The sequence below is a fragment of the Lentinus tigrinus genome (genome assembly GCF_003813185.1).
Source record: "Lentinus tigrinus ALCF2SS1-7 unplaced genomic scaffold L226scaffold_1, whole genome shotgun sequence".
NCBI classification, from domain to species: Eukaryota; Fungi; Basidiomycota; class Agaricomycetes; order Polyporales; family Polyporaceae; genus Lentinus; species Lentinus tigrinus.
The window spans coordinates 727,666-744,306 of NW_027137910.1; the positions used below are offsets into that span (position 1 = coordinate 727,666).

Genomic DNA, 16,641 nt, shown 5'->3' on the forward strand with positions numbered 1-16,641 from the left:
CTTGACCTTCTTCCACCTCCTACTTGGGCCTTTTGCCTCCGTATATCTGTGTATCTCGACTATGTTTATGAGACAAGTATCTAGAACGACTGCGCGCTCATCACCACTGGTCCGACAGGCCCACTGCGCCTACGCAGCTCTCGCACTGCACTCGCTCCTCGAACACCGCGTCCAAGTATCACCACGGCTGTGCCCACCACGACGGTCATACGCCACCCCGCCACCTCAGGTGAAGCACAGGTCCGCTGACACCGAAGAGGCGATTACTTTGGCATACTGCGCGCGCGACTGACGTACTGTGTGTTCGCGCAGTGACCTTCCCATACCACAGTATCACCAGTATGCCGATGCAACTATGGACAAGATGCTCGAGTCCTTAGAGACCCTCCTTGACGAGGTGGCAGACTCCGATTACGAGGTTGAGTATGGGGTGCGTCAGCCTGCTCCGACACGCTACGTGCATCTAGTGACTTACCCTCTTCTCAGAGCGGTGTTCTGACACTGAAGCTCGGCAACAAGGGGACCTATGTCATTAACAAGCAACCGCCAAACAAACAAATCTGGCTTTCATCTCCGTTTAGGTGCGCCCTCCTACCCCCACTTCGATGCGCTCGTGCTGAAGTTCCGCGCAGCGGACCCAAGAGGTACGATTATGTGCCAGAACAGGACGGTTGGGTCTATTCTCGTGACGGGCGGTCCTTGAACGATCTTCTCAACCAAGAATTGAGTGATGTACTCGGCCGGAAGGTGGACCTAGGGCTGGCGGATGTTTCGACACAACTTAGCTGAGGAAGGACGGTGTCATGCTTCAATGGATGCTGTATCGTATTTCCGCAGTGGCATACGCCGCAAGCTGTCTGACTTCATGACTTTGCTGCCGTCCATAAGGTTCGTGAATATTCGTACGCCGTAAAATTCAGAACACAGTCGAGGGCAGAAGCCGAGACGTCAAGTAAGAATGACCACGAGAGTACTATATAATATACAAGGTGATTGCGACACAGGGAAAGGTGACGAACGATGCTGTGGGCGGAACCATTGGAATGCAAGAAGGGGCAACAGGATGGCATGGAAGGTGCGGTGCAAAGGAACGGGTGGTACCGTAGACATGAGAGGAGGTAAAATCGCAGATTCATTAGGCCTTAGGGTGATCCGGTGGGTAATCGCTCTGCCTTCTGCGGCTAAGGAACAAGGACCCGAGGAACCTTTGACGGCCCAATGAGTCTTCGAAACCAAGAGGTGCCGAGAATTGGGACGTACCTATTGGTGTCCTCGTAGCGTTCTGTCACACGTCGGACCTCGACGTGATCCACCGGGGAAGCATCCTTCGAAGGGATCGATATTGTGAATGTAGGCATGTGCTTGGCCGATTCGTGAGGAGATACGGGAAGCGAGCCATATGTCGGAGCGAGCTTGTCGAGAGAGGAAAAGGGGTGGTCAAACTCTGGATGGTTTCGAGGGTGGTTGTGGGCAATAGGGATATGTTCAGGTGGCGACGTAGAGGAGAACAGGATGCGATGGCGCTGTTCTGCGTGCAGATCGTGCAGGAGGGTATTGACATGCTTATACTCGCCTGCCTGCTGAAGCCGTTGCGCTTGCTCAGAAGGCGCCAACGGACGGACTGCGTATTCGTGGATCTCCACATCCTCCTCTCCATCGCTATCCCCCGGCCTCCAAGGTGTCTTGCCCTTGTCCATCGACTGCGAGTGTGGTGGGGCAAACTGCCGCCTGCGTTTCGCCACCCTCTCTTCGAACGTATCGATCGCGGGGTTCATGGGTGTGTATGCGTCCGGGACGAAGGACGGGGTCGACCTTTGACGTTTGAGCATGATGAGAGGGGCAGACACAGCAATACGCAGGATAAGTGAACGGTCGATACAAGGTTCTGTGATCCCAAACCACTCCGGGGCCCAGTGGTTGTTGGCTGAAGAACAAGAGCGCCAGAGCCTGCTCTCAAATGAGGCGCGTCTCGGTAAAACGCGACACACGTAAGCGTGTAAGCGCCATGTATGCAGACTGTGCCTGCAGAGCTGCAGGAGAACAGGCTCGACCCCGACCTTAGCTCAGTCATCATCACCATCCTCGTTTTCATCACCGCTCTCTGTTCGTCCTTGTTTCTGTTCATATAGTTATTCTGTGAGAATGGCCGACATGGACGTCTTTGCTGCAATGGGCATAGCCGGTTTTGGCAAGAAAACGAAGCAGCGCCAACTAGATCCCAAGCGGTTCGAGAAGAACAAGAGAGTGGACACGGTAAGCATACGTTCCCAGCGCATTGGGCACTCGTGCTCAACTTCAGCAACAGGGAATTCTCTCATCTTCCGCCGCTGCGCACGTGAAGTCGGAAGATGCTCACCCTGGCCCCAGTTCTGCCCCGGACACTCCACAGCCCAGGTTGGAGGAGCCGGAACTCGACCCGGACGAGGTGGGTCCTCCACCTCCACCGCAAGGCAAGGGGGACGAAGATGTCGAGGGGGAGCCCGAGTTTGATGCGTCCGAGGACGAGTCCGAGGAGGCGCAGTTCCCCATATCACACGAGCTCATTCTCAAGGACCACACAAAGGTCGTCTCCGCCCTAACTATGGACCCGTCTGGCGCACGTGTGTTGTCTGGCTCGCACGACTATGACTGCAAGCTCTGGGACTTTGGTGGGATGGATTGGAGGTGTAAGCCGTTCAAGACTTGGGAACCTGCCGGCTCTTACTATGTGCGCACACCGTCTAGCTCGTTCTCGTCCAGATGCGAGGTTAATCTCCGCGTTTTGGCAATTCACAGATTCACGACGTGAAGTTTTCGAACGATGGGCAGCAGTTTCTCGTTGTCTCGGGGACAACGCAAGCGAAGCTGTATGACAGGGATGGGGAAGAGCTGTACGTCGGTTCGCATTTGTTGATGAGTGGGCAGTCTGACCTGACTGGCAGGGCCACTTTCATCAAGGGAGACCAGTATATTCGTGACATGAAGAACACAGCGTGCGCCTTGTGCTTTATATATGACATTCCCGTAGCTCATTATTGTTTCAGCGGACATGTCGCGGAGTTGACAGCCTGCGCTTGGCATCCGAAGGACTCGCAAACATTCATTACAAGCTCGGTTGATTCAACGATACGGTAGGTACAGTCCTCCGCTCCGATTTGCACCGGCGTATTTACGTAATGTGCAGGATATGGGATGTCGAGAACAAGCGAAAGCAGAAGACTGTCATTGTCGTCAAGTCCAAAGAGAGGGGCGCGAGGACCAAAGTGACCACTTGCGCCTACTCTCCCGACGGGAGCCTGATTGGCGGTTGTAGGTGGTGCGCTTTCAGAAGCTCGGCCCGACCCCTCTAATCGCCCCTTCGTAGCCTGTACGGATGGCGCCCTTCATATGTGGCAGACGAAATCCAACTTTGTTCGCCCGAGTATGACTATCGACGGCGCGCATACGAAAGGTTCGGAGACAGGCTCTCTGGTCTTCTCGGTCGACGGCCAGACTGTCCTTACGCGCGGAGGTGACGATACGGTTAAACGTAAGTCATCCATGCATATAGTTGACTCGTTCAACCGGTTGACGTCAACGACTAGTCTGGGATCTGCGGTCCTTCAAGAAGCCTCTCCTTGTCCGATCAGGGCTCGCAACGCTATATCCGCATACGAATGCCATCTTCAGTCCGGATAACAGGTACATCGTTACTGGGGCAAGTGCGACGACGAAGGGCGGCAAGGGTCATCTACTCTTTATGAGGAAGGACACGCTCGAGATGGTGAAGGATCTCGAGGTCGATACCACCCCTGTCAAGGTCTACTGGCATTCGAAGATCAACCAGGTGTGACAAACTTCTATGTTTTTGTCATCGATGCAGCTCATCACCATCACAGATCGTTACAGGCCTGTCAAACGGTCAAATCTGCGTATTGTACTCGCCCGATATGTCCGTCAATGGCGCGAAACTTCCTCTCAACAAGGGACCACCGAGGAAAGCCACTATCGAGGACATGTCGGACGCTGTTGCTGCGCCAACCATTATCACCCCGCACGCGCTTCCCATGTTCCGGGACAGCGAGGTTGGTCGCAGCACGAAACGAAAGCGAGAGAAGGAGCGCATGGACCCACGCAAGAGCCGGAGGCCAGAGCTGCCGGTCACTGGCCCTGGCCGCGGTGGTCGTGTTGGTGCCAGCGCAACGCAGCACGTTGTGCAGAACCTGGTCCGCGACACAACGAGAGATGAAGACGTACGTATTGCGGTCTTTGTCGTTGTATTATCCCTTTGTCTTGAGCGTCATCGGGAACATCACACGCTTCTCTCATCGCTGACATCAGTGGTTATCCTTCATCTATCTATCTATCCGATAGTGTTGTCGACAGGCGTCCCTGGGATGCCTGGTCGTGCTTCGCCGGCGCGTTCGAGGTCCCCCTCGTCGCGTAGGACAGCGAGGGGAGCATAGGTGGATTGGATGGATGCTGGGGCCCTAGAAGGATCCAATCAGAGCGGGTTTGGCGGTTGCCGTTGTGACACGCCGAACGCGCGTTGCCGACCGGAACAGAGCCGGGGTCCCAATCTGGTCCAGTCTCCCGTGTCTGGGGCCTTCGCATCTTCCTCTCGCCCACGATGTCCCCGCCTCCGAGTCTAGCAGCGCGAGCGCAGATGTGCTGACGACCGTTCTCTCTTGCAGCCCCGCGAGGCCCTGCTCAAACTCGCTGCGACCGCCGACGAGAACCCGGTCTGGACGGCTGGTGAGTCCGCTAAAATTTCAGCCCTGATGGAGCGGGCGCTGTTTGCTCTTGTTTGTGGTCGGGCTGTGATTGCTGACGTGTGAACCCACTTTTCAAACTCAGCTTGGCGCGCGAACCAGCCAAAGCCCGTCTTTGCTGCCGTCGAGGGCGAGGGCGAGGGCGAGAAGAAGGAGTAGGCCGACAGCGGGGCGCATGGCGGGGTCGAGGGCGGCGAGATGGACGTGGCGGGCGCGGAGGGAGGGAGGGAAAACGGGATAGGGAGGAATGTGAGCACGCAGGAGATCGAACCTTATTTCGTTGCGCGTATAAAGACCTCTAGCCCAACTTCGGATCTCCTGTCCCCCCAAATCTCACCTGCTCCCTTTGCCCCCCCGTCACTCTTGCGTGACTGTCACGCGCCTCCCCGGCCGAACACGATGCACGACGCGCTCTCTACAAACCTGAACGGCGTCCACCTTGACTCGGTCTCTGCTCCTGACTCCCCCGCGGTCGATTCCGTTGCCACGCCCATCAACAATACGCTCGTCCCAGATATCAAGATAGACGTCGACTATCCCGAGCAGGAGAGTGACGCGCGACACGAACCCGCGCCCCTCAAGCCGGAGAACGTGGAGGACGCGTCGGTTGTTCCACAGGTCAGCACCCCTGTAGATCCCGGTAAGTGTCATTGCTTGTAGAACGCGTCTCGCATCCTCACGTGCAGCAGACTCCATCCCCATCGCGCCTCCCCATGGCACACCCCCTCCACCACCGGGCGAGCTACTCGAGGATGTGAAGATGGCTGAAGAGCCCGCGCCCACAACAAATGGGGACGTGGAGATGGCGGAATCGAGTGGCAAGGCGAACGGTCTCCCTAACGGACAAACGCACGATTCGCCCATTGCCACACCGGTCTCCCCCTCGCTACCTGCTGCTGTATCTTCGAGTGAAACTGCTGTCGACTCCCATGATGCGTCGTCACCATACGCTAATAATACCAATGCTAATAACGATGATGATGACCATGATAAGCCCCCTCCGGCTAAGAGAGCCAGGAAGTACTCGGACGCAGACAAGGCGTCGCTCGCTAATGTAAGCACCTTGTCTCTCCTGTGCGCCATTATGGGCGTACTAATCCCTTTCCATTGCGTTCTGAAGACGGGTACTCCACCTCCAGCCTCTGCGTCCCCCCCGCCGACGAACGGCAACCTGGCTCCGGAGTACTCTGGCCCTACGACGTTCTCCGTCGCGCAATGGCGCTTCTGCACGTCGACTGTTCGCACGCTCAAGAAGATGAAGGACGCAGGTCCCTTCCTCAATCCTGTCGACCCCGTCGCTCTCGGCATCCCTCACTATCCTTCCATCATCAAACGTCCGATGGACTTCTCCACCATCGAGCGCAAGCTTAGCGCCTCCAACCCATCGAAGCCTGATCTCAATCCCGCCAACCCCCGCTATCACACCGCTGAGCAGTTCGTGCAGGATATCCGTCTCATCTTCAGCAACTGTGTCACGTTCAATGGGCCAGACCATCCCGTCACGCACATGGGCAAGCGGGTCGAAGCTGTCTTCGACAAGCAGGTCAAGCAGATGCCCCCGGCGGAAGAGGTATGTGCTGTCTATACGAGCCGACAACTTGCCCAAGAAGCTAACGCGGCGCAGCCGAAAGCTTCCGCGCCTAAAAAGGTCACTTCCCCTCCTCCCCCACCACCAGTACCCTCCAAGAAGGCTGTGCGACGTCCCTCGGCAAGCGTTCCTGTCATCCGGCGGAACGACGAGGCTCCAGGCAGGCCGAAACGTGAGATTCACCCTCCCCCTCCGAAGGACCTTCCGTACAATGAGGCGCCGCGTAAACCGCGCAAAGCGAAGGCGCCGAAGGACTCAGTTCTTGCAGAGCAGATGAAGTATTGCGAGAAGATCTGGAAGGACCTGCACCAGAAGCAGCACTATACCATCGCGCATCCGTTCTATGAGCCCGTTGGTCTGTTCAGTCTCGTTCTATTCTGTTTGAATGTTGGGCGTTAACGTAGCTTTGCAGACCCCATCAAAATGGGGATTCCAGAGTACCCGAGGATCATCAGACGACCTATGGATCTGGCGACGATGAAGAAGAAGTTGGATGCGGGCGATTATTCCACTCCTGAGAAGTTCCGCGAGGACTTCAAGCTCATGATCAAGAATTGTACCACGTTCAATCCACCTGGCAACATCGTCCATGAAGCGGGGAAGTCGTTGCAGATGCTCTTCGACGAGAAGTGGAAGAACCTTCCTGTCCCCCGTTCTCACGACTATAGCGACGACGACGAAGAGGAGGAGGAATATGAGTCGGATGACGAGCGTCACAGTAAGTCCCATCAGCGATCGTCGTCGTTATGTCACGCTTACATGTTGTATCAGGGATGGAGAGCCAGATTGCAGAGATGGAGAACCAGATCGCAAGCATGAAGAATAACCTCGCAGCCTTGAAGCGTAACGGTGTCCCGGAGAAGCACAAGGCTAAGAAGGAAAAGCGCGAGAAGCCCACTCCTCCTGTTGCGTCGACGTCGAAATCAGCGCACAAGCCGGCCAAGGCGCCTGCTCCACCCAAGGGCAAGAAGGGCAAGAAGCCTGTCACCGACGACGACGTCCTCACCTTCGAGCAGAAGAAGGATCTCAGCGACACGATCAGCAAGCTCGACGGAGTGAAGCTCGAGAAGGTCATCCAGATCATCCACGAGGGCGTGCCTGAGATTCGCGACGTGCGTCTCGTCATTGACATCGCTCAGTCGTCGTACTAATCCTATAATATAGAGTACCGAGGAGATTGAGCTCGAGATCGACCAGCTACCAGCCGCCGTGCTTACGAAGCTCTACAACTTCGTCATCCGGCCAATGAAACCACCCGTCAAACGTCCACGTACCGGCAAGGGCACAGGGACGGGTGGTTTGAAGCGGAAGAGTATGGATGAGGACGTCGAGTCCAAGAAGATCCGTGCGCTCGAAGAGAAGCTGAAGTCGTTCGAGAACGGCGGTCGCGCATCGGGTGGCGGCAGTAACGGTGCTGCAGCCGCAGACATGAGCGATCATTCCTCCGAGTCGAGCTCAGACGAGAGCTCGGCGAGCGACTCGGAGTGAGGTGCGGTTTCTTTTCCCTTCTCTCGGACCCATATACGTCGTCGTAATCTTCACCATGGCCCACATCCGTCATCCTTCCATTGCTCGGTGACCTCGTCGATTGGGTATCTGGCTGTATTCCATCGATTTATCACGCTTTTTCATCGTCAACTTATACTCTTGCCATTGCCATCATCAGCGTACATATCAAAATTACAGAACTCGACATGTAGCTAGTTAGTACCATACGTTCATTCTCTGCACATTCTTGCAATTCTCCTGCAAACCTGTGTGCGTTTGTTTGTGCGAACACGACAAAAAGCGAAGTACAGTAGGTTATCATGGTAATTGCAGTCAACGACGGCGACCAGGTGCACCTGCACGGAAATTCTGCCATCCTGAGCGTGACGACTCCTGACGTGCAGGTTCAGCAGGCGGCGGCGGTGGTGGTAGAGGGGTTGCTGCGAATGAGGCAGGAGGAATGGGGCCACCACGCGGGTGTGGTGGACCTCGTGGGGGCACAGGAGTCCAACCACCGGTGGCGGGTGGTCCCGCAGTGGTCCATCCCATGCGAGTATCATGGGAGGACGGTGGAGGAGCAGGAGCGGCTGTCGGCGGCGGCGGAGCTGATACCACTTGTGGTGGGATGGGGGGCGGAGGAACGCCGTTGCTGGTCTCTAGAGAGGTCCAGCCGCCAGTTCTGAATGATGGCGCGCTAGAGTAATTTGCACGAGCACCATTTAACGGTTGGCCTGAGGGAGCTGGGAGGGTCGGAGCTGAAGGTGGTGGGGGTGGGGGTGGAGTGGAGACTGATGCCCAGCCTCCTCTGCCAGAGGAAGACTGCGCTTCGCCCACAGTAGCCCAGCCTGACCGCTTCGGCGGTTCTGGAGGGGCAGCAGGCGTCGCAACGGTCGCCCATCCGCTCTTCTTGAATCCGCTCGCTTTCGCTTCGCCCGCGCTAGCAGCATCGCCGACAGGTGCAGGTGCAGCGACAGCGACAGGAGGCTTCGCCATCTTGACACCCGCAGCCTTCGCGATCTTGCGCAGCTCCTTCTCCTCACGCTTGCGCTCCTTCTCTTTCCGCTTGTTAACCTCCTGTTCGGTGTTCCTGCTCGCGCGCTGAGCCGCCTGCATATCGCGGAAGCGGACCTTATGGTGGTGCGCGTACGAGTTCGTGTGCTCATCGTACTGAGCGACGTTCTGGAACTGTTTCTCACAAACCTCACAATAGAAGGGACGAAGGACGCTCGAGATCTCTGATTGGACTGCAGCGCGACGTGCGACGGTATCCTAGGGGCGCAAGACAGCTTAGCCTGAGACAAGGACAACACTACAATGCCACGCACCTCGCGCTGTCTCCGCTGTTCTTCTGTCTCCTTTGTTTGTCTCTCCGAATCCAGTTCTCGGCGTTGCGATACAGTAGATTCGACTGCGGAAACGTTGTTAACAATACCGAGTAAATGGTCAACTTACTTACTCATGCGGACGTCTTGGTTAGCCTTGCCCAACCCGGTGAGATCATGCTTCACGTAGAATGGTACAGGGTCAACACGGCCTAATACAACCATAAGCCACAGGCATACAACACCAGGAATGCATACGCACCGTCCCCCGACAGCCCTAGAGGTGATCCTTCAACCCAGCCCATCTTCGCAAGCATCGAGAACCCAACGTTTGAGCTTTTGATTCTGGTCTCTACCGTGATGACCTCCCGCGCCGGTCTATGCTTGTAGTATTCATCGTACTTGTCCACATCCATGGCATCCGGGGGAGGGGGAGAAGGGCTCCGAGAGACGAGAGAGACGTCATCGTCGGTGACATCGTCCCCTTCTTGCTCATCCTGTCTCGGTCTCTGGGAGAGTTTGAAGGGAAAGAAGCATGCAGAGTGTGTCCCGAGTGCGAAGAATGCACAACGAATACCTTCAACGATGTCGGGGCGGAGTGGTCCGGCTCCGGGCGGTTGAGAGGGATGGCGTTCCAACGAGCGATGGTCTCTGCCGACATCGCTCACCAATTGAACTTCCTTCTGGTACCAAGAACGAAGAGAGAGCTATGCAAGACGAGAGTGGTGATAGCGGTGGCACTGAACAGCAGTAAAATGACCGTGGGCTCGAGTAGCCCCCTGGGGCCAGTGCAACTTTGGCGCCACGCGGTTCGAACGGGCGCACGTGACTGGGACGCGATATGTTCACGCGTCGCGTCGCCCAGCGTCTTCCTCTTCTCCCCGCTGCCACAACCACGTCCGCCTCCGTCTCTGGTTTGTGACTTAATCTTCTCCTCATGAGCTCGGACGAGTACTTTGAAGATGAGCTTGATTCGGCCTTCTTGAATGAAGTCGACGCTATCGAGGCTGCCCATGTCTCTATCCCCGTTCCTGCGGCAAGTCGTTCCACCACGACGCAGGCTGTATCCAAATCCCCGTCGGATCCCGCCCGCAAGCCAGCGGTCCTTTTTAATGCACTTCTACCTGCTCCCCCCAAGCGAAGAGCCACCCCTCCAGACGTCATCGGGCTCCAGGACTCCTCTAGTGATTATGCTGAGTTCTTCGACGATTTCCCCGCGGTAGACGACGCTGTGCTCGCGCAGTTAGACCAAGATGTTGAGCGCCAGCTTGATGAGCACCTTAGGAAGCAGGGTCAGCCAATAGCAGGACCGTCCAACGCGGGTGGTCTCGTTCGTCGGCCCTCGAGAGGTGCCCAACTCAATTTGTTCGGAGAGGTCGCTCAAGGAACCGAGGCAGCATCAAGGTCTGGGGATTCGAATAGGCGTACGTTCCAGCGGACTCGCTCTACATTGAGGCAGATGCCACTTCCCGGTCAAGCGAAGCGGACGAAGCAATGGGACCGCACTGCATATGCGAGGACAGGTTGGAGGAAGCCCAAGGACATGGAAAAGGGGAAGGGGCGGGCATCAGACGATGAAGAAGATGAACACGTAGAGTTTGAGCAGTTCCCTGCGCCCCAGATACCTGTTGGGTGAGTCACGGCCGTCTACTGTATGCTTATAATGTATGTTCATCCCACCTTCCCTCCAGACCAGTAAGTTCCGTTGCCTTGACCGTGATCATCGCGTGATAGGCTCTCATCAATACGTCTGTGCAGGTACCAGCGATGAAGTTGAAGGCAGACAGGCTGGCGGCGAAGACTTGGATCTACCCGCTCAATAAACCAAAGCGCGACTACCAGTATAACATAGTCAAGAATTGTTTGATTGAGAACACTCTGGTCGCTCTCCCCACGGGGCTAGGGAAAACCTTCATTGCAGGCGTGGTGATGCTCAATTGTGAGTGGACAGCATTGGTGTTGTAGTGTGTCGCTCATTTCACATTGGCAGTCTACAATTGGTTCCCACAGGGAAAGGTTGTGTTCGTCGCCCCAACGAAGCCTCTCGTCGCTCAGCAGATCGACGCCTGCCATAAGACATGTGGTATCCCAGGCAGCGCAGCCGTTGAGCTCACAGGTAACGTGGCTAAAGACAGGCGTATCAATGCTGTACGTCCTTCCGTTTTTTGTACATGCGCATACAGTCAAGTCGTCTGTCAGTGGAGAACGAAGCGCGTGATCTACGCTACACCGCAGACCCTATTGAACGATCTCATCAACGGACATGTCGATGCGCTTGACATTGTTTTGATTGTCATTGGTGAGAACTGTGCAGTACTCATATGCAATAGCATGATCTCACTCAATTGATATAGATGAGGCCCATCGGGGAACGGGTGACTACGCATATGCCCAAGTTGTCCGATACATGATGCAGCATAACCCACACTTTCGCATTCTCGCGTTGACCGCCACTCCTGGGGGCAAGCCAGAAGTCGTCCAGGATATCGTTGATGCTCTCCACATATCCCACATCGAGATTCGTAGTGAGTCGGATCCGGACCTCAAGAAGTATCTGCACACAAAGCATGAACAGGAACATTTCGTGCACATGACCGAAGACATCGCCGTGCTCAGAGATGCCTTGGCGGCGATGATGACGGTTTGTGTATATTGGCGACTTGTTCGCGTAGCTATTCACGTCTCGTTCTTTTAGCCCATCATCCAGAAGGTGCAAAAGGCCGGCTTTCTGAAGAACGGAAATGTGACCCCAACTATGCTACACCCTTTCCGAGCTCAGTCCACGGTCGGGGAGATGCAGAAGGCGCGCGCCGCACAATGGGCTGTCTCCGCTGCTGCACAACTTGGTCCACTGGCGAGAGCTATGGGGTACCTGGTACGAGGTCCCGTATTCATGCAGGATGCAGGACAAGTCCACTTACCCTCAACGCAGCTTGAAAACAGCATCAACATGTGCTATAGCTACCTGAAGAGCATCTCCGACGGAACCGATAACACTGGCGGCAAGAAAGCAATCAGAAAAATGGATGCTTTCGGAAATCTCATGAAGAAGTTCAAGGAGCAAGCCGCGCGGGGGTTCTCGATGCACCCGAAGATGGACGTTCTCCGTACACTGCTAATTGATCATTTCGCGAAAGAGCTTCCTGAAGACGCCGATGGGGTGAATGTTCAGCGTCGTCAATCCCGCGCCATGGTGTTCGTCTCCTTCCGTGAATGCGTAGAAGAGATCGTCGAGCTATTAAACAAGGAGTCTCCGATCATACGCGCGAAGCCTTTCATTGGGCAAAGCACGGACAAACAGGGGAAGAAGGGGTATGCTCAGAAGGAACAATTGGAGGTGCGTCGGATATTCAGCTGCCATCGTTGTGTAGATGTATCAATGTGTCTTGCAGGTGATTGAGGACTTCAAGGCTGGAAAATACAATGTCCTCGTCTCTACGTCCATCGGCGAAGAAGGCCTGGACATTGGCGAGGTTGACCTCATCGTCTGTTACGATGCTCAAAAGACTCCGATCCGCATGGTGAGTCCAGATCATCCGCCGCTACAAGCATTGTCTCATGGTCTGTCTTAGCTGCAACGCATTGGACGTACAGGACGCAAAGCTTCCGGTACCGTCCACATCCTACTCGCCAAGGGCCGCGAGGAGCACAACTGGCAGAAGGCCCAGTCCAACTATGCCGAGGTCCAGCACTTCATTGTTCGCGCCTCCGACCTAGAGGTCTACGGTGACGTCGATCGTATGATCCCCGAAGACATCGCGCCAGAGTGCGTCGAGATGGAGATGGAAATCGAGGAGTATGTACGGGAGGACCGCTCGTCGCGGAAGGGAACGCTCGTTACCGGCGACTCGCCCAAGCCGAAGAAGCGCAAGCGCAACGACAATCCCACGCGTAACATCCCTGCTAGCGCTTCGAAGGGCTTCGTCAGTGTCAGCGAGCTGCTTGTGAAAGGCGGGGCTAAGCCGAGGAAGAAAATGTCTCCCGTGGACTTTGAACATGCCGACGAGGACGACTCGGATGACGACGAGATCGAGGCTGGGATCTTTGGGCCACGTCGGACCAAGTCTGCCTCTGCTGCGACCTCGTCAAAAGGGAAGAAGGCCCTCGCACGAAGCGCGACCACTATTGCACCTTCAGCGAAGGCCAGGAAGAAGAAGCAGGCAACACTGACGCAGCTCGACCTGAACTCGGCCGACGACTCTGACGACGAGGCAATCGAGCTTGGACTGTTCACTTCGAGGAAGCCGTACTCAGATGAGCGCAAGGAACCGTCTCAGAGGCTCGCTCGTTTGAAGGGTTCTCAGACGGCGAGGGAGTCTGCTATGCGGTCGAGTTCGCCGGATGTTCCCTTACAGGACGCGGTCATCGACATCACCAGTAGTCCTGAGCCTCCCGATCGGTCGGCACGTGCCATGCTCGACGACTCTTCGCCAGATCGTCCACTACAGACTAGGCGGCGGCTCAAGCGCAAAGTTTCCTCCGATTGCTCCTCCCCCGAACGACCCCTAAAGACGATTTCCCAGAGCACCAGCAGCGGGAGCCAGAACAAGTCCCAACAGTCGGCACGCTCCTCAAACCCGCCTAAACGGTCTACATCTCCATCTTCTCGTAGCGGCTCAGCAGGGCCGTCAAATGCTGCTGCTGGAGACGACAGCATGGCATGGCTCATCGAGGATGATGACGATCCTGTTATCCCTGACGCATCCCTTGGGCCGTCGCGACTCAAACATCGCAGTCACGCAGACATGGACGATGAGCCTCTATTCCTGGAATCGTCGCCGGTGCCCGTAACATCGCCCCTCCGCCTGCTGTCAGATGACGAGAAGGATGAACCTATATCCTTGGACGAGCCGGCCGTCCTCGTCTTCCCCGCTCGCGCTAAAGGCAAGGCAGTACGCATATCCTCTCCTAAACGGTCGTTCAGGACGGACATGGGCCCTCCTGCACTCCCTGCGAGGATCGCTGATGCGTCGCCATCGTTTTCTGCCAGCGACGACTGGGCCCCCGAACCTACGTTCGCCGTCCGGGCGCCAGGAAAGAACACGCGCAAGCGCATCGCGGCGGAGGCCATCGATGTCCAATCTTCTCCCCTCGCTCCGCCGCCGCTCTCCCAGCGCCGTCTCCAGCGTGAGCGGCCACGCTCTCCTTCCCCTGTTGCCGCGGACGAGAGTCCCGTGCGGCCACCCAAGAAGAAGAAGCGCAAGTTCAGGGACGCGGCGGAGGCGCAAAGGCACAACCCATGGATCAACGTCGAGGCGACGCACTCGGGCGACGAGCTCAGCGCGGGTCCCTCAGACGCGGACACCGTGATCGACAGCGACGACCAGCTGTTCCTTGCCGAGCCGGGAGAGACGCAGATAGACCCCGGCTACGACCAGTCTGCGATCTACCGCCAGAGTCTGCTCACGCAAGTTCCGGGCGGAGGCGGGCCTCTCTTTGCGAATCGCCCGGTGAGGCGGGCGCAGGCTGCGTTTGGACCGAATCGAGCAGGACCGTCTAGGTATGGGTACGGGCGGGGACGGTCGAGCTCCCCGATAAACGAGGATGACGAGCCGGATGAGTACGTAACTGGGAGCTTTGTGGTGGACGATGATGCGGAGATTTCGTTCGTGCACGAAGGATCGAGCGAGTTGTGAATGGATGGACGAGGTGGGCAACAGACGATACCAGACGTGTAAATTATGCACATATACTAATACTATCGTATAGACATCACGAGGATGTTCCAGTAGCTACTTGGTTATTTTGACAGGAATTGCCAAACTTTGGAAGCCACTCCTGCCATCGTGTCCTTCCACTGCTTACCGCCGGCCTCCCCTGCCTCCTGCGCGTTATATAGGGCGTAAGGAACGCCGCGGTCACCGCCTTGGCTTACGCCGGGGACCAGCGGAAGTTCACCCAATACATCCACACCGAAGCGCGCTGCAGTCGCGCGGAAAGAAGCCGGCGAACCGAAGAGCTCGTGCGGCGAGGAACACGATGGACAGATGAAGTGGCTCTCGTTCAACAGAAGGCCCACAATCTGGCAGATGAGAAGTTCAGGCCATCGCAGACTGTGATCTGCGGAAACAGTTACTCACCGGCACGGACACCTTCTGGAACATCGACACACCCTTGCGGACGTCCGTCAGGGCAACGTCCTGCGGCGTAGAGACGATCACAGCGCCTGGAAGAGAGTCGCATCTCATGGTCAGATACCTATCGTATCGCCCGAAGCCGCAGCACTCGATGGAACTGACCATCAACATTGACCAGCTGGCCGAGCGTCAGCGGAACGTCGCCGGTGCCTGGCGGCATGTCGATGACGAGCACGTCAAGCTCGGCGCCGGACGCGGGATCGCGCCAGTCAACGTCGAACAGGAGTTGTTGCACGGCTTTTTGCACCATGAGCCCGCGCCAGACGACGGGGGTGTCGGATGAGGAGTCGCTCCCGGGCGCCTTGGGCAGGAGGAAGCCCATGGACATGCATGGCAGACCGTGGTTCACGATGGGGCGGATCGCCCCCGCTGAAAGGGCAAGCATGTGGTCAGCGGAGCGGAAGACGCGACGCGCGACGAGAAGAGCACTTGCCATCGGTGAGTTCGGGTTCTTCTACATTCTCGAGGGCCATGAGCTTGGGGATCGAAGGCCCGAAGATGTCCAGGTCCAGGACCCCGACTCGTGGTCTCTGGCGGGGCGCATTCTCGGGGTGGAGAGCGAGCGAAAACGCCAAGTTTACTGCCGGTTGGGCAGGTCAGTTTACAGAGCAGTACGTAAGACGACGAGAGCGACGCACCGGCGACGGTGCTCTTGCCTACGCCGCCCTTACCGCTGGCGACAGCGAGGACTTTCTTGACGTGGGGCAATGATCTTTTCTGTATTGGCCCGCCTTTGCGCGGCATCTGTGGGGGCGGGCCGGGTCGTCTGGGAAGGCCCTACGCGGGTCAACGTGTGGGACTTGAATGGATGCCAAGACACGGCGCTCACCAGGGGGTTTTCATGTTGGACAGACACGGTAGATGCTATCCATCTTGTTTGCAGTCTTGCTGAGAGTGCTCGTGGGTTGCAGAGAGACAGCATGGCTGGCTCGCTGAGCGGCTTGACGCCATGACGTGTTGCGGGCGTCTAACAGATCGGCTCTCGAAATGGCAGCGAACTTGAATATTGCGTGCGACTCCCGACTCCCCGCTGTTACTCCCGGTCGCCCCCATTTACCGGTTACTACATGGGTTGAGTGCGCAGCTCTCAGGCACACTCCACAGTCTCCAGGGCGGCTGGGGGGGCGGCGCTGGGCGACGATCAACGGAGGACGAGGATGTTCGCGACTTGGCACTGGAGAAACGGTTCTGGTGGGATGCGCATCTTCTGGGCTTGTGCGGGTGCGCGGCTGGAGATGCGGGCTGCTGGCGGGGAGGCGGGGGCTTGCCATTGGTTGCCAAGACGATCACAAGGGCGGCAAACGCTCGCCGGCCGCGCGGTGCCCCAATTGGGAGTCGCATAGCAGCCGCCGCCAAGTGATTGGACCAAGGCGCTC

The 16,641-nt window shown here is 56.9% G+C and overlaps 8 protein-coding genes across 8 annotated transcripts; 4 read left to right on the forward strand and 4 right to left on the reverse strand.

Annotated features, from left to right (window-relative positions):
* The first annotated feature begins 5 nt into the window (after window positions 1-5).
* L226DRAFT_528037 (Frataxin) lies at window positions 6-882 on the forward strand. The gene is made up of 4 exons (XM_067679252.1): window positions 6-240; window positions 313-430; window positions 487-581; window positions 633-882. The coding sequence occupies exons 1-4, from the start codon at window positions 62-64 to the stop codon at window positions 787-789; spliced, it is 549 nt and encodes a 182-aa protein (XP_067542359.1). The 5' UTR covers window positions 6-61; the 3' UTR covers window positions 790-882.
* On the reverse strand, window positions 708-1,829 carry L226DRAFT_577631 (uncharacterized protein; the record flags this gene model as incomplete). The annotated part of the gene is made up of 2 exons (XM_067685528.1): window positions 708-1,224; window positions 1,261-1,829. 2 exons carry the CDS (start codon window positions 1,827-1,829, stop codon window positions 1,182-1,184), a joined length of 612 nt encoding a protein of 203 aa, XP_067542360.1. The 3' UTR covers window positions 708-1,181.
* A 222-nt stretch (window positions 1,830-2,051) lies between these two features.
* Window positions 2,052-4,702, forward strand: L226DRAFT_607041 (transcription factor). The gene is made up of 9 exons (XM_067685735.1): window positions 2,052-2,253; window positions 2,306-2,707; window positions 2,776-2,870; window positions 2,922-2,972; window positions 3,024-3,110; window positions 3,164-3,288; window positions 3,344-3,508; window positions 3,564-3,805; window positions 3,858-4,702. Exons 1-9 carry the CDS (start codon window positions 2,143-2,145, stop codon window positions 4,422-4,424), a joined length of 1,845 nt encoding a protein of 614 aa, XP_067542361.1. The 5' UTR covers window positions 2,052-2,142; the 3' UTR covers window positions 4,425-4,702.
* Window positions 4,703-5,129: 427 nt separating this feature from the next.
* On the forward strand, window positions 5,130-7,806 carry L226DRAFT_564452 (Bromodomain-containing protein; the record flags this gene model as incomplete). Its single annotated transcript, XM_067683648.1, has 7 exons — window positions 5,130-5,370; window positions 5,420-5,784; window positions 5,851-6,300; window positions 6,355-6,673; window positions 6,731-7,036; window positions 7,090-7,430; window positions 7,483-7,806. 7 exons carry the CDS (start codon window positions 5,130-5,132, stop codon window positions 7,804-7,806), a joined length of 2,346 nt encoding a protein of 781 aa, XP_067542362.1.
* A 167-nt stretch (window positions 7,807-7,973) lies between these two features.
* L226DRAFT_7428 (uncharacterized protein) lies at window positions 7,974-9,086 on the reverse strand. Its single transcript, XM_067687210.1, has one exon. The coding sequence runs from the start codon at window positions 8,917-8,919 to the stop codon at window positions 8,140-8,142; it is 780 nt and encodes a 259-aa protein (XP_067542363.1). The 5' UTR covers window positions 8,920-9,086; the 3' UTR covers window positions 7,974-8,139.
* L226DRAFT_7586 (uncharacterized protein) lies at window positions 9,057-9,870 on the reverse strand. Its single transcript, XM_067687220.1, has 3 exons — window positions 9,706-9,870; window positions 9,391-9,637; window positions 9,057-9,340 (listed from the first exon to the last, which is right to left on the reverse strand). Exons 1-3 carry the CDS (start codon window positions 9,787-9,789, stop codon window positions 9,255-9,257), a joined length of 417 nt encoding a protein of 138 aa, XP_067542364.1. The 5' UTR covers window positions 9,790-9,870; the 3' UTR covers window positions 9,057-9,254.
* A 195-nt stretch (window positions 9,871-10,065) lies between these two features.
* L226DRAFT_607043 (P-loop containing nucleoside triphosphate hydrolase protein) lies at window positions 10,066-14,901 on the forward strand (the record flags this gene model as incomplete). The annotated part of the gene is made up of 9 exons (XM_067685736.1): window positions 10,066-10,760; window positions 10,820-10,832; window positions 10,887-11,067; window positions 11,119-11,427; window positions 11,483-11,769; window positions 11,824-12,003; window positions 12,061-12,465; window positions 12,521-12,649; window positions 12,701-14,901. 9 exons carry the CDS (start codon window positions 10,066-10,068, stop codon window positions 14,762-14,764), a joined length of 4,263 nt encoding a protein of 1,420 aa, XP_067542365.1. The 3' UTR covers window positions 14,765-14,901.
* Window positions 14,869-16,009, reverse strand: L226DRAFT_541432 (P-loop containing nucleoside triphosphate hydrolase protein; the record flags this gene model as incomplete). The annotated part of the gene is made up of 5 exons (XM_067682055.1): window positions 14,869-15,150; window positions 15,209-15,294; window positions 15,368-15,634; window positions 15,699-15,845; window positions 15,904-16,009. The coding sequence occupies 5 exons, from the start codon at window positions 16,007-16,009 to the stop codon at window positions 14,869-14,871; spliced, it is 888 nt and encodes a 295-aa protein (XP_067542366.1).
* Window positions 16,010-16,641: the final 632 nt, after the last annotated feature.

What these genes read in the sequence shown, in the direction of transcription:
- L226DRAFT_607041 (XM_067685735.1), top strand. Translation starts at nt 2,143, where the DNA reads ATGGCCGACATGGACGTCTTTGCTGCAATGGGCATAGCCGGTTTTGGC. An exon ending in GACAGGGATGGGGAAGAGCT is followed by an intron (nt 2,871 to 2,921) that starts GTACGTCGGTTC and finishes CCTGACTGGCAG; the next exon opens with GGCCACTTTCATCAAGGGAG. An exon ending in CGGGAGCCTGATTGGCGGTT is followed by an intron (nt 3,289 to 3,343) that starts GTAGGTGGTGCG and finishes GCCCCTTCGTAG; the next exon opens with CCTGTACGGATGGCGCCCTT.
- L226DRAFT_7428 (XM_067687210.1), bottom strand. Translation starts at nt 8,919, where the DNA reads ATGCAGGCGGCTCAGCGCGCGAGCAGGAACACCGAACAGGAGGTTAAC.
- L226DRAFT_528037 (XM_067679252.1), top strand. Translation starts at nt 62, where the DNA reads ATGTTTATGAGACAAGTATCTAGAACGACTGCGCGCTCATCACCACTG. An exon ending in CCACCTCAGGTGAAGCACAG is followed by an intron (nt 241 to 312) that starts GTCCGCTGACAC and finishes GTGTTCGCGCAG; the next exon opens with TGACCTTCCCATACCACAGT. An exon ending in ATTACGAGGTTGAGTATGGG is followed by an intron (nt 431 to 486) that starts GTGCGTCAGCCT and finishes CCCTCTTCTCAG; the next exon opens with AGCGGTGTTCTGACACTGAA.
- L226DRAFT_7586 (XM_067687220.1), bottom strand. Translation starts at nt 9,789, where the DNA reads ATGTCGGCAGAGACCATCGCTCGTTGGAACGCCATCCCTCTCAACCGC. An exon ending in CCGCCCCGACATCGTTGAAG is followed by an intron (nt 9,638 to 9,705) that starts GTATTCGTTGTG and finishes AAACTCTCCCAG; the next exon opens with AGACCGAGACAGGATGAGCA. An exon ending in TCTAGGGCTGTCGGGGGACG is followed by an intron (nt 9,341 to 9,390) that starts GTGCGTATGCAT and finishes TGGTTGTATTAG; the next exon opens with GCCGTGTTGACCCTGTACCA.